The sequence below is a fragment of the Poecilia reticulata genome, chromosome 15 (assembly GCF_904066995.2).
Source record: "Poecilia reticulata chromosome 15, P_reticulata-male-v2, whole genome shotgun sequence".
Lineage (NCBI taxonomy): Eukaryota > Metazoa > Chordata > Actinopteri > Cyprinodontiformes > Poeciliidae > Poecilia > Poecilia reticulata.
The window spans coordinates 23,046,120-23,058,788 of record NC_088844.1 but is presented as its reverse complement, the minus strand read 5'-3'; the positions used below and the strand labels follow the sequence as shown (position 1 = coordinate 23,058,788).

The window sequence follows — 12,669 nt, the reverse complement described above, 5'->3', positions numbered from 1 at the left end:
GAAAAAAAAAAAGAAAAGAAAAACAATTGTGATTTCTTTTTCTCCTCAGAGTTCTAATTCTGTATCCAAATTGAATTAAATAACCAAACATTCTTAGATTAGATGTATGTCAGTTACGTTGTTAGCATATAAAAATAGTTATAGTAATCATCATGTAACTATTTTTCCCTTGTTGTAAGATTTGTAAACTTGCACTTTACCCACAATGAAAGCCTGTCCAAAATGTATTTGGTAGATTTGAACTTTAAGACTAGATTTGCCTGATGGTGCATAAACAACTTAATCAATTCTGATTCTGAGAAAAAAAGTCAGAATTTTTAATTATTTTTTTAAAATTGCCTGAATCCCTTTTGTATCAAGCAATCATTTCTCAATAGTCCAGACTCTCAGTATGAAGCAAGGTTTTTTTGTGTTTTTTTTTACCATCCTAGTCAAAAAGCTCCAACAACTAAAAATCGAATCTGCTGCAGCAACAATTGATCCCCTCAGTAACTCTTTGCTTTGGCGAAGTCTGAGAAAACGAAGCGTCACAGTTATTTACCTTTGGAGCTAGAAGAGGCCCTCATGTTAAACACTGCGTCCCTACTGGCTGCTGAAACAACAGAAGAATGCAGAGGATCTCATAAAAACAAACATTTGAGGAACAGGATCAGCGCACAAGCAGTCCTGCATGTCAGCAACCTCCTGAGAAGAAGCGCTGCTTGGCAGATGTGCGACGCCTTGGCGTTCGTGATGAAGAGCAGCAGGAAGAAAAGGGAAGTGAAATAAACCAAGAGTCTATCTGAAAACCAGCCAGCTTTATAAACAGGAAGCTTGAATATTACCCGTGAAAGTCCAGCATTAAAAATCTCTGTGGGTGTGAGGCTTAATGCCTGACTTCCTGTGTATTCCCGTGACGATCATGAACCAGCATAATGTGAAAAAAGTACGTAACTCTTTCAGTTGATGCTGTGGACACATATGTAGACGCTTTATGCTCCCTGTTTTATAAAATAAAACGTGTTCAGATAAAAGACAGCTTGGGAAGAAGTTTTTGCACTTTGGAATATAATCCCTAGTTATGATAAATATTTTCTCTTATATTTTAAAAAGTGTAACCAGTCGTTCACCAGAACCCTGAGGAAGATTATTATAATCTTTGACATTAAAAAAGTTTTTAAAATCCAACCTTTAATTTTAGTTCATTTATTCAGTGAGAGAGAAAAAGAGAGGTGCTACAATAAAATTGGCGCTGTGACAATTATTGGTATCCTAAACGTCCCTTTAAAATAAATGTAACAGGGATATCCATCCATTGTCTGGTGTTTATCTCCAATCATTGAGCAAAAAACCTTACACAGGTTGTAACAAAGAGAAACCTGTACAAAAATCCATGCACCAAAGTCAAGGGAAATTCAGACTAATCAAGTAACAGTCAGGATTGGAAACCAGACTTAGTTTCTGAAGTCAATCCAATTTCTGAGTATTTTCTAATTCACTATTTTCTGTTTCCTTGGTGTAGAAACATAAAGCAAAACAAAACCCAACTTATTTTAGACATTGACCATCAGGAGGAGGACCTATGTTTATGAAAAAGGCTCCAAAACTCACTATCAGAGAACTGTCTTCATTACAACTATTATAGCTTGTTTACGTCCCAATAGGTGGCGTAGAAGTGATGGCATAGGTTGCCAAACCATCACAAACCAAAGCGTGGAGCATTTAGAGCTGGTGCAAAGGTCTCTGAGACCAATATTGACATTTTCACAACAAAAAACAGTCCAGTTTGGTTTGGTGTGAAACAAAGAGTGAAAATGTGGAAAAACCACATCATCCCTACATCCCTACAAGCCAACAGGAGGCAGACAAGACAGCAATTTAATCATAACATTTTATAAAATTCAAAGTTTTGCAAAGCAAAAGACAACTGGCATAACTTGAGGTCACGGGGCATTTAGGTTGTGCAGCAGAATAAAGAGACAAAGAATAGCATCAAATCCACCTGTGAATAACTTTAAAAATAAGGTTTTAAAGCGGCCTACTCAAAGTCCAGACTGAAGACCTTTCAGAAAAGCTAATCATGCAAAACTAAATAAATAAATAATTAAAAATCCTCAAAAGTAAAGTAATTCTACAAAGAAGATTGGACCAAAATTTCTCCAAAGTCACATAAATCAGCCATCGTCATTGGTCAGAACTCTGACGATGACTTTCAGCTGCCTGGTAATTATTTATTTTTTTCGCAGAGACAAGTAAATATACTATTGCAGTAATCTAGCCTAATGAAAATAAAGACATGCACCAGATTTTCTGTCATGTTTTGGCATGAATCCATTACCCTGGCCACGCTGTAAGACAACATAAACTCATTTAGTAGCAGACTTTTAGCCTTGTCAGTCTAGATCTTGATCTTGACCCCAAAATGTTGTTTTCTATGTTATTTACATTAAGCTGGAGGATATTCGGACCCATTCACTCTGTGAGTGTAATGGGTTCTGGAAATATAAAGCAAAGAGTTACGTACCTTTTTCACATCACTCTATTATACCGGATCTGTGAAAAAAAAAAAAAAGAAATAAAGCAGTTTCTTACCTTCAGTGCTTTCGCAGCGGTGATGCAGAGAGTTCAGGTGACAGTCGAGCCCCATCAGGCCGGCAAACATCTTTCCTTCAATTATATCAATAACTATAAAATGAAAGGTTTTCAGAAGTCCGATAATGACAGATCCTGCAGCAACAGAGTTGCATCCACCATGTTTTAGAAAAAGTGGAGCCAGGCGAACGGACTGATCTCATTTCCGCTGTGGAAACTAAACACGGGCTGCTTTTTAAAATTAATTCCTCTTCTAATTGTCGCGTGAAAGCGGGATTCTTCCATTTCAAAAAGCTTTTTAAATATAAGTATTAACAGCTGATCAGATCAGATTCTTACTTTTCCCCCCCTCTTCTGCTGAAAACGAACAAGTAGGTTCAGTTGCGCTTCAACGGGCGGAAAAGAAAAGCTGCTTCTGTAGTCACGTTTCCTCAAGAGATTAAAAGCAGGAGGACAAAAAGAACTATCCAATATGGAGACATAACAGTGGATAGAAATCTACTCTGTCTTGTCAGATCGGTAATCGATCAGTAAATCCGTTAGTCGGTCGCGGTTGCGCGGTGCGTCATGCGCCCTGCGTCATGCGCCGTGTTGGAGCTCCTACGTGTTCAGGAATTCGACTCCAGACTCCTTCAGTCCGCCTCACAACTGCAGGCACATTCCGGTGTTCTGACAATCTGTGCTACAACACGGCAGGACGGAGTAATGAGTAGCACATATAGTTAAAACACCTGTTTAAACATCGCAGCTGTTTGTGTTTATTCGTGCTTTATTTAAAAAGGCAGGCAATTAGGAAAGATCCAGCTGGGTCTGTCGTCTGAGTCATTTTGCCCAAGTCTGCTAAAAAATATTGACGATTCAAATACATTTCTGTTAACAAGGATAAATGTTGATGTCCGCGGGTTCCTCACATGTTTCATTGGTTAAGAGCTCAGGGGAAATCCATGGGAAAACCACCACAGAACAGAAGCTGGAGTCTTTTCATTTTCTTTCCCACACTTCCAAAGGCTCCTTTCATTCAGCCTGGCTGGCTGATGGACAACACTGCGAGATAAAAGCGGCTCAGTTCAGCACAGAGTGGAGGACGGAGCTGCTTTTATCAGGTTGCATGCGGACTGGGAGCGCCAGCATTAAACAGCTAATTCAGCAGGCAAATCAGCAAACGTCCTCTAAATGAACAGAGACTCATAATCAGATTTATTTATTTATTATTATTTTATTTATTTATTATCGCCAGTATGTTATTTCAAAAATAAACATACGACTTTGGTGGTAGTAGCAAAATAAACATGGAATGTGCTTTTCTAGTTTCTGATTTACTTAACGACTGCCACCAGATGGCAGTAAAGGACTTCTTTATGTTTTTTCATATTTTGTCACAGGATTTTATTGGGGTTTTATTTAACAAACACAAATGTTTGTTAATGAAACAGGACATTATTATTATTATTATTATTATTATTATTATTATTATTATTATTATTATTATATCTGTATTTCTACCTCAGTGGATGAGGAACTGAAATGCTTGCTCCTAAATCTATCAGCTTTTTTGAGTTAATCAATATCAGCTTCTTCACCTGGTAAAACATACTCAAAACCTCTGGATTTGGTCACATTAAGTTTTTAAGAGTTATACTTATCAGCTTCCTTTTAGTTTTTACTCAATAATTTCTTTGTGTGTCAATTCTTTTTACCATTACGAGGAGAAATGTGCACAAAAATGCACATACAGTGGGTCTTTAATTATTTATGTAGCTCTACTGATTATATATATATGGCTTTTAAATTATAATGGAGTCTGCAGCTAGTATCAATATTGTCCAGGAGATGGCAGCATTAATATGTACAAGTTAACGCTGGAGCCTTCAAATTATTATCAATGTCAAGACCAAAATAAATATCTTCTGGATAATGTTGACGAATGTGAAACGTACTTTTGAAGAAATACACGTCAGCTAATCACCATTATTTATCAAAAGCACATGTAGGCGGCGATGATTCTGGAAAAGATATGGAAAGGATTCAATAAGTTTCTTTAAATGTGAAGCTTCCTGATGACTATTTCCACTAAAACAATTAACAAAAATTTTGTTACTTTATCATCATTTTTGTTGACTTTTTAATGTTTTTAAGTAGCATTCTGGATAAATATGGACATTTACACATATTAAACCAGATGAAATTTTGATTTTTAGCAAAAATAAATAAATGAACGTATTCAATGCCAAATCCATAGAAGAGATGGTACAGATTAAACAAAAACAAAAGTGTAATATATTCAAGTTAAAAATGTGCAGAAATCTGTTCTCACAAAACAGGTGACTTTAATATTTCTCTGCATGCTCTGAGCTTGAAGATAAAATGCAAATAAATGTGGTGGTTGTTTAAAGAAACAAGTGTGCTGAAGCAAGGGGTTTGTTTGTGTCTGCTGATGTACAAAGGTTGTTGTGAGCGTCCGATGGTCCAACCTGACCATCAGATTATCTGAGTGATAGAGAAGAAGAAGGCCACCGAGAAAATAAACAAAATGAATCAAAACGGCTGGAAGTCTGAAGGACAACAGAACTTTTATTCATGCTAAACAGCAGAATATTCAAAATTTCAACAAAGAAAAACAGATTTTCTACTCTATCAATGTTTGTGCTATGTTAACAAGCATGCTGAAAGAACGGTTCTCAAACCGCATTAAAAATGCAACACAATAAAACCGAACAAGGACACACCAAAGGTGATGAAGAGTGTTTCGCTAAACCACTCCTTCCTCTGTGTCCATGTGGGTGGTCCTGGTGCAGAACACGTCCGCCAGCATGTGCTTGGGGATCTCCGAACCGCGGACACGCAGGGTGTAGCAGGCGTCCTCCACTTTGCCCAGGCTCTGTCGGAGCGTGTGCAGCTTCTTGGAGACCTCGTAAGGCCCCGTGTTCCCGATGTAGGAGAAGCCGTCGTGGATCTGCCGCAGGAACTGGCTCAGCTGGAAGGGCGTGTCGATGTCGCCGTTGCCCACGCTGCCGATGCACAGCCGCATCAGCTCTCCCGTCAGGTCGGCCACGCCCAGCAGGTAGTCGGCCGGCGTCACCTGGAAGGTCAGGACGTGAGCTGACGACGGCGGGGCTTCGCCCGAGCCCTGGAAGTAAATAATATGCTGAAAAGAGATTTCAACTGCTTCACTAAAACTACTCGCACCACTTCAAGATTCATCAGAGTACGTTATGTGAGCTTTGACAGGGAACATTAGTGGATAGACATGTTATTTTGAGATGATGGCTTGTCAAACGTACTTTTGGATCTGCGTTGTCGGTTTTCATGAAGACGAGCTTCGCGTTTATCTCCTCCAGGCTGATAAGGCTGCGATGACGGATGTAGTGCAGGAAGGTGATGGCCTCCACATACTCCTGAATTCCTGAAGCACAAAATATAACAAATATAAATCAGCACAAGATGTTATAAAAAAAAAAAAAGTGCATCAAGTTATTTTATTTGTTGTACAGCAGAAATTAAATGATGCAGAAAATGCCAACACCTGCTGCTTGTGCATTAAAGAGCACAGATGAAAATAATCATCTCGTTTCCTGCCTCTATTGTTTGATGAAATGGTGATGATTTTGTTTGTGGCGGCTAAGATGAACCCTCATTTGTTTTCAGCCCCTGAGTAAACAACAATCAAATAATTGCAGGACGGAAGATGTCGTGTCTGAAGTTTACTTTAGGAGCTGCAGTCGGGCTTCAAAGGCTCCGCCGCGCTGCGTCCATGTCGCTAACCGCGGCGTGGAGCAACAAGCAGGCAGGAGGGCCTCTTCACAGGGACATCGCACACAGGCAGACGACGTTTATTAATTTGAAACGTCGTCTGGATTTTATTTGGTGTTTCAGGGTAAAGAGGGTTTAAAAAAAATTGACCCTTTATTGATTTTTATTGTCTTCATAACTATAAGTTACTTTGAATTAGGGCTGAAATGATGAATCAGATTAACCAATTACTGTAATTACTAATTTCATAATCTATTAATCATTAGCTGGAGCATATATATATACTTTATTTTTAAAATAAGACATGCTCTACCCAGAACTCCTCAAGTTGCATAGCGTACGTCAGAGGGATCCTATCTTGTTGAATTTTAAGCAATAAAATGTTTATTTTCCTATCTAAAAAATAATTATGAATTATTTGTTTATTTGCATCTGTCAATATGTGTTACAGTACAGACACAACAAAACTCTTCCATTTTCACCAGAAATTGTTGTTGTGTAAACAGGGCCTAACTGGCGCAGCTGCAGTTTAAAGTTTCACCACTGAGCCTCATAACTGCTTAAATATAAAAATAAAAAAAAACAACGGCATGTGGAGAAAACTAGGTAAGCAGAAAATGTCACACGGCCAGTTTTAAAACATTTTCAGTGACATTTTCTCCTACTTCAATAAAATATGAATACAACTTATTGAGAAAAGAAGAATCAAATAGTTATGTTTTTTAAAGTTATGTAGCAATATTTTTACACAGTTGGTTTACCTGGACGCAAATCAGAAGTTAATCAGTTTTATCACGATATCACGACCAGTTTGGTAGTATTTCAGATATTTAAAACAAAATGGGTTTTTTTAAATCAATAATTATTAATATCGACTAATATGAAACACTTGTACTGTGATAAGTTTTTTTTAGCCATATCGTCCATTTGTAGACCAAACCTGCGAAGAAAAGTGGAATCTCTGATTGTGGACAGGATATTTGACATGAAAAGGTTACAAAAGCTTTGAGGCAAGCAGCCAGGGTTCAGTTCCTGAGTTTACTGCCTGAAGCTGTTTATGCTATCTGCTGTAAAGCGGCCATTACCTTTGGTCAATGAAATTCATAAACAATGACTAAGGGGAAAACAAACTGAAAATAGAGGAGATTTTATTGGCCCAGCATTTGGAAAAGTTGAGGTCTAAGTCTGCGTGGACTGTCTATTGGGATCTGATCGACAAAAATAGCTCTTTATACTTTATAAATACAGATTGTTTATTAATATATTGAGAAAAGTGAATACCTAGGTTTTATTTGATTAGCGCTGGACAACAGAGAGATTTGGTGAGAAGTAAGTGAATCATGGGAAAAGTGCATTTCTGTTTTCACAGCGTCATTACTGAGGTCGAGCTAAATAGCTTATCAAAGTGCTCCGTTATCAGTGGTAATTGTGTTTAAATTTAGCCACAATATCTCTGACAGTCCTTATAAAAAACAAACAAAAAAAAAAAACAAAAAAAAAAACAGACTCATTACATAAGCCTGGGGACTTCTAGAGCAAAGATTATCAGGGAAACCCATGATCTGAGCTCAGCCACCATCTAATAAGGTTAAAAAACTGAAACCAGTAATTGGTGGAAACTGCCACTGGTCACGTCGTGGACGAGACACCGCCGATTCCCTGAGTGGCCGCAATCTAAAAAACCCCGTCTAAGTTGCTAGATAACAGCTCACTCTCACTTCCAGCAATGTTTTTTCTCCAAACGCAGCAGACTTTATGTCTGCTTTCAAAAAACACCGGCACTGGTGTTAGTCAGAAAACAGCTTTATCGGAGGGTGTTGTCCGTTATACGCACAGCAGCATCAAGGTCACGTTATCTTTCACTTTAAAAAAACCTGGCGAGGATAAAAAATGGCCAAAGTATAAATAGACAATTCACTGAAATCATGCGTGTAGCGACGCACAATACAGCACTCACCATACTCATTGCAAAAAGCTACTTTGCTGCCATTTTGTCCTACATAAATGTATTAAAACTACAGGGTTAATTTTTAAAACATTTTCAGTGACATTTTCTCCTAGTTCAATAAAATATGAATACAACTTATTGAGAAAAGAAGAATCAAATAGCCTTTTAAGTTATGTAGCAATATTTTTACACAGTTGGTTTACCAGGACGCAAATCAGAAGTTAATCAGATCAAAGTTTTATCACGATATTTTGTGATGATATTGTTATAACTATAAAAGTGATGATAATAACTATTTATTACCTACGTTTTAGGTAATTGTATTGCTGATAGCCACACAAATACAAATACTGTTTTTAAAAAACATATCCATTTGTATTACGCTTCTATAGTACACCAGTCACAAAAACAAGTGTGATTTGTATCATATTTTTAAATGAATTCGCATTTATTGATCGGTAAGGTCATTTTACTTATATAGCACATTATCAGCAACAAGGCAGTTCAGAGTGCTTTACATGAATTAGAAGGAAATACAAACAAAACAACAAAACCAAAAGAAAAACAAAAAGGTGAAGTACAAAGCTAAATATTGGTTCCTCATGTTTAAAAAGAAAAAGAATATGTAGCCAATAATTTAAAACCTAATAGGAGTTTATCTTAAGTTTGTTTTGGATTAGAGAGGTGTAAAGCTAAATGTTGGTCAAGTCTAGGAGCTATTTCTTTATTTTCAGTCAAATCTTAGAATTTAGATTATTTAGTTTATTTTTATTTGCTCATTTTCTAGTTAATTTATAATTAGAATTCTTGTTTAATTCTAGTTATTTAGAATGAGATTTTTGGCTAGTAATTCACTTAATTGGTTAATTAATTTCAGTTTGGGACATGGGAGTTTCACAGTATAAATACATAGGTTTTAAGTAGCTCTTTATGTACATGGGTGGTCACATGGTTTACTATCAGTCTACCCAGCTAGTCAATCAGTCGTCACTCCGCAGGTGAGATAATCAGGTAGCCAAATACGGTTCCTGTGAAGTTTGTACCATGCTTTACATGCAACTATGGAATAAAGAAAGAACTGCATTTTTCACTTTTTGATCTTTTTTGGAGCTGCATAAGCCAGAAACCCAGGGTGTATCAAGTGGCTATTTGAATCAAATTCACGTTTGATTTGTTCACTTTTAAGTTTCAAGTTTTTAGATTTTGGGATTTTCAGTTTTTGGACAAATAGTCACTACATTAAGTATAAAACTAAATGTTGGTTCCAGTTGTTCTGGGTTGCTAAGTAGATGGTACTTTCTAAGTTTGTTCTAGATTTGTAAAGTATAAAGAAAATGTATTAAAAAGTTTAGTTTTCACACAGTTTGTAACAGCTCACCTGGAGTGAAAGCTCTGTGAAACTGATAAATATCCTCTCCTCTGAGCTCCTCAGCAATTTGCCCAATCTTCTGCCTGACTCCATCCAGTTTGCTCTCGGCCTCATTCAAAACTCCCTCAGCATCCGGAACGCTTTACAGCCACAGAAAAACAAAGATCTGAATTATTTTAACTGGAAATCAGAGCTGGTATGTGGCACCATGCATGCAAACAGAACATTTGCATACAAACATAGTAGCTGTGATATGGAAAGAAAAGGTTAAATTAAGTCTAGTCCCGATTCTGAGGAAATGTACAATTTCTCAATGTGCAAGAAGCAAATTAAAAATTTGCAAACAGGAATTCAAAATAAGTTTTTCAATAAAAAGAAAGAAAGTAATTTATCAGAAAAAAACCTAAACATACTTGGTCACTCTGTGCAGAAGAAAAATGCTCCTCTTGCTTTCGATGGTGATGTCTCTACTGATCTTAACGAGGCGCTCATATTTGTCGTGTCTGGTGTCGAGCTCCTGCTGGAAAACTTTAAAGACAGAAAGAAAGTTTTAATATTTTTTTAATGAAAGAGATTTAAACATTAAAAAGTGGAGTCAAACTGCTAAGGACGGACTTACCTTTAAAAGCAGCGATGACTGGCGAGGACGAATTGGCAAGCGCATCACGCTCCTGTGCAGCTTCAGCATTTCTCCGTGACCAGCCCTCACCTGACACCATGCAGAAATAAGCAATGATGGATGATGAACATTTTTAAAAATCAGAGTGGTTGTTAGATTGGGCAATTGTGGCTCTGTGGGTAGAGCAGTCGTCTTACGATCAGAAGGTTGTAGGTTCAATTCCAGCTTCCACCTGCCACACGTTGACGTGCCCTGGGGCAAGGGACTCAACCCCAAATTGCCTACCGATCAGTGTATAAATGAATGTGTCTTGAAGTGTAAAGTGCTTTTTGAGTGGTCAAAATGACTGGAAAAGCACTATAAAAGTTCCATCCATTTTCTTTTAATTATTATTATTCTAGACAGAGTTCAAATAAAACCTGACTGAAGAACTCACATTTCCTCACTATTAGCAGCTTATCTGCTGATAGGCTCCACAAATTTGGAGGCATTTGTGCACACCTCGACCCCTTTCAACCTGAATCTATATGAAAGGGACCTGAATCTGGTGTTTTCTTTTTAATTTAACAGTGTAAATCTTTTGTTGCCCGTCTGGAGTTGGAATGACTAAGTTTTAGCTTTAACATGTGGCCAGTGAAGTCGTCACCACAATAACAATGTGTGAAGTATTTAGGAGGCTATATTACCTCACTTGTCATGCATTCATGCTCTGTTATACTTTGAAAATTGGCAGGAACTCTCACTGCCCTTGATATATAATTTTGGGCCCGAGATGCTAAAGCTCGCAGAGAGTGGCTGGGATATAGTGACGGTGCAAATAACAGGAAATCTGAATGATCAGAAACAATACTGTCATAATAATAAACAACAATAACATTGCAGTTGCATGTTTTTCTAATATTGTAAAACACAAATCAACAAAAAGCACGTCCCGGAAGCATTTCATTCATTCAAATAAAGTCTTATTACGAATAAAACTGTAGAATACAATCTGATTAATTTATTTATCTAGATTTTATTATTGGAGCATATGAATAAATACGGTTGAATATAAAACCCCAGAAGTTTAAGATATATAATCCAAAAACCTTATCATTGTTCCTTTCATTTTACAATTCTACACTGCTTAGAATTACACCAGACAAAAATAAACTAACAAACTTTGTGACTGTACCGACAAAAATAGGAGTGGGTGGATCAGGAGTGGGCAAAAGTGGTCCTCGAGGGCAGGCGTCCTGCAACTCTTAGATGTCTAAGAGTTGAATCACAGCTGAATCACCTCCTAAGTGTAGTCAGGTTCTCCAGAATCCTGCTAATGGCCTCATTATTTGACTCAGGTGTGTTGAAGTTGAGACACATCTAAAAGTTGCAGGAGACCGGCCCTCGAGGAATAGAGTTGCCCACCCCTGGGGTAGATCCTTAATACTGAGCTGTCCATCCATCCATTTTCTTGACACCCTTGTCCCTTAGTGGGGTCGGGAGGGTTGCTGGAGCCCATCTCCAGCTAACGTTCCGGGCGAGAGGCTGGGTCACCCTGGACAGGTCGCCAGTCTGTCGCAGGGCAACACAGAGACACACAGGACACACAACCATGCACACACACATTCAAACCTAGAGGCAATTTAGACAGACCAATTAACCTGACAGTCATGTTTTTGGACTGTGGGAGGAAACCGGAGTACCCGGAGAAAACCCACGCATGCACAGGGAGAACATGCAAACTCCATGCAGAAAGACCGGGACCGGGAATCGAACCCAGAACCTTCTTGCTGTGCAGCCCTAATACTGAGCTAAAAAGCCACAATACAACAATAGGACAAACAGAAGTTAAACATTTATGGCTGAAGTTAGCTAGTGCATAAAAATGCATTCTAAAAAATGTGTCGTTAGCTAAACAAAACAGCTTATTCTGGGCAACTAATATAATTCGTCTGAAATTATAATTTGTATCTTGACTTACCTTCTCGCTTATTCATCCTTTTAGCGGTACAGTTTGTTTTTTTCCGTAAATTATAAAATCGGCTCTTTAGCTAGTGTTACTAGATTAGCTTTCTTTGGCAAGGTGCCGCAAACAAAATGCAGCCCGTAGTTTATTTCTGTATTTTTGGACAAAAAGACAAAACTCTACCTCATATTCACTACCATCTCCCAGGATTGATAAACATATAAAATAATCTCTGCGCAATAATTAGGCTCAATGTAGTCTTCTTGTTTCTTGATAGCAGGCATCCGTGAGGTAACCTCGGGGCTTCTGCGCTGTTTACATGCGTAACAGAAAGGGTGGCGTGGTGCATCATGGGAAATGTAGTAAGTGACGTGCGATCCCCCACCGCTACCTGCAGTTAGTTCTGTATTTCTTAATTTATTTAATCTTTAAACATTGATTCTGTACATTTCTCCACTGCTCGGCTC

The 12,669-nt window shown here is 37.9% G+C and overlaps 2 protein-coding genes across 6 annotated transcripts in view; both read right to left on the bottom strand.

Annotated features, from left to right (window-relative positions):
- Positions 1-3,561, bottom strand: part of disc1 (DISC1 scaffold protein) — a 54,606-nt gene extending 51,045 nt beyond the window's left edge. The window contains exons 1-2 of one of the 4 annotated variants that reach the window (XR_001777323.2): positions 2,572-3,560; positions 542-592 (exon numbers count right to left, since the gene is read on the bottom strand). Coding sequence is in view for 3 of the 4 variants with exons in the window: in XM_017308864.2 (XP_017164353.2) it covers positions 542-592; positions 2,572-2,641 (121 nt within the window). In the remaining variant the exon portion in view is untranslated. Of the gene's footprint in view, positions 1-541; positions 593-2,571 lie in introns of all 4 variants that reach the window. The other 3 variants (XM_017308864.2, XM_081616225.1, XM_081616226.1) reach the window with 3 other exon arrangements.
- A 1,561-nt stretch (positions 3,562-5,122) lies between these two features.
- On the bottom strand, positions 5,123-12,565 carry tsnax (translin-associated factor X). 2 transcript variants are annotated; one of them, XM_081616097.1, is made up of 7 exons: positions 12,218-12,565; positions 10,455-10,538; positions 10,258-10,347; positions 10,052-10,166; positions 9,648-9,778; positions 5,853-5,974; positions 5,123-5,698 (listed from the first exon to the last, which is right to left on the bottom strand). In XM_081616097.1, exons 1-7 carry the CDS (start codon positions 12,231-12,233, stop codon positions 5,321-5,323), a joined length of 936 nt encoding a protein of 311 aa, XP_081472223.1. In that variant the 5' UTR covers positions 12,234-12,565; the 3' UTR covers positions 5,123-5,320. The 2 variants fall into 2 exon arrangements, with proteins under 2 accessions (XP_081472223.1, XP_008428462.1); XM_008430240.3 differs by lacking the exon at positions 10,455-10,538 and having other exon boundaries at positions 12,218-12,554.
- Positions 12,566-12,669: the final 104 nt, after the last annotated feature.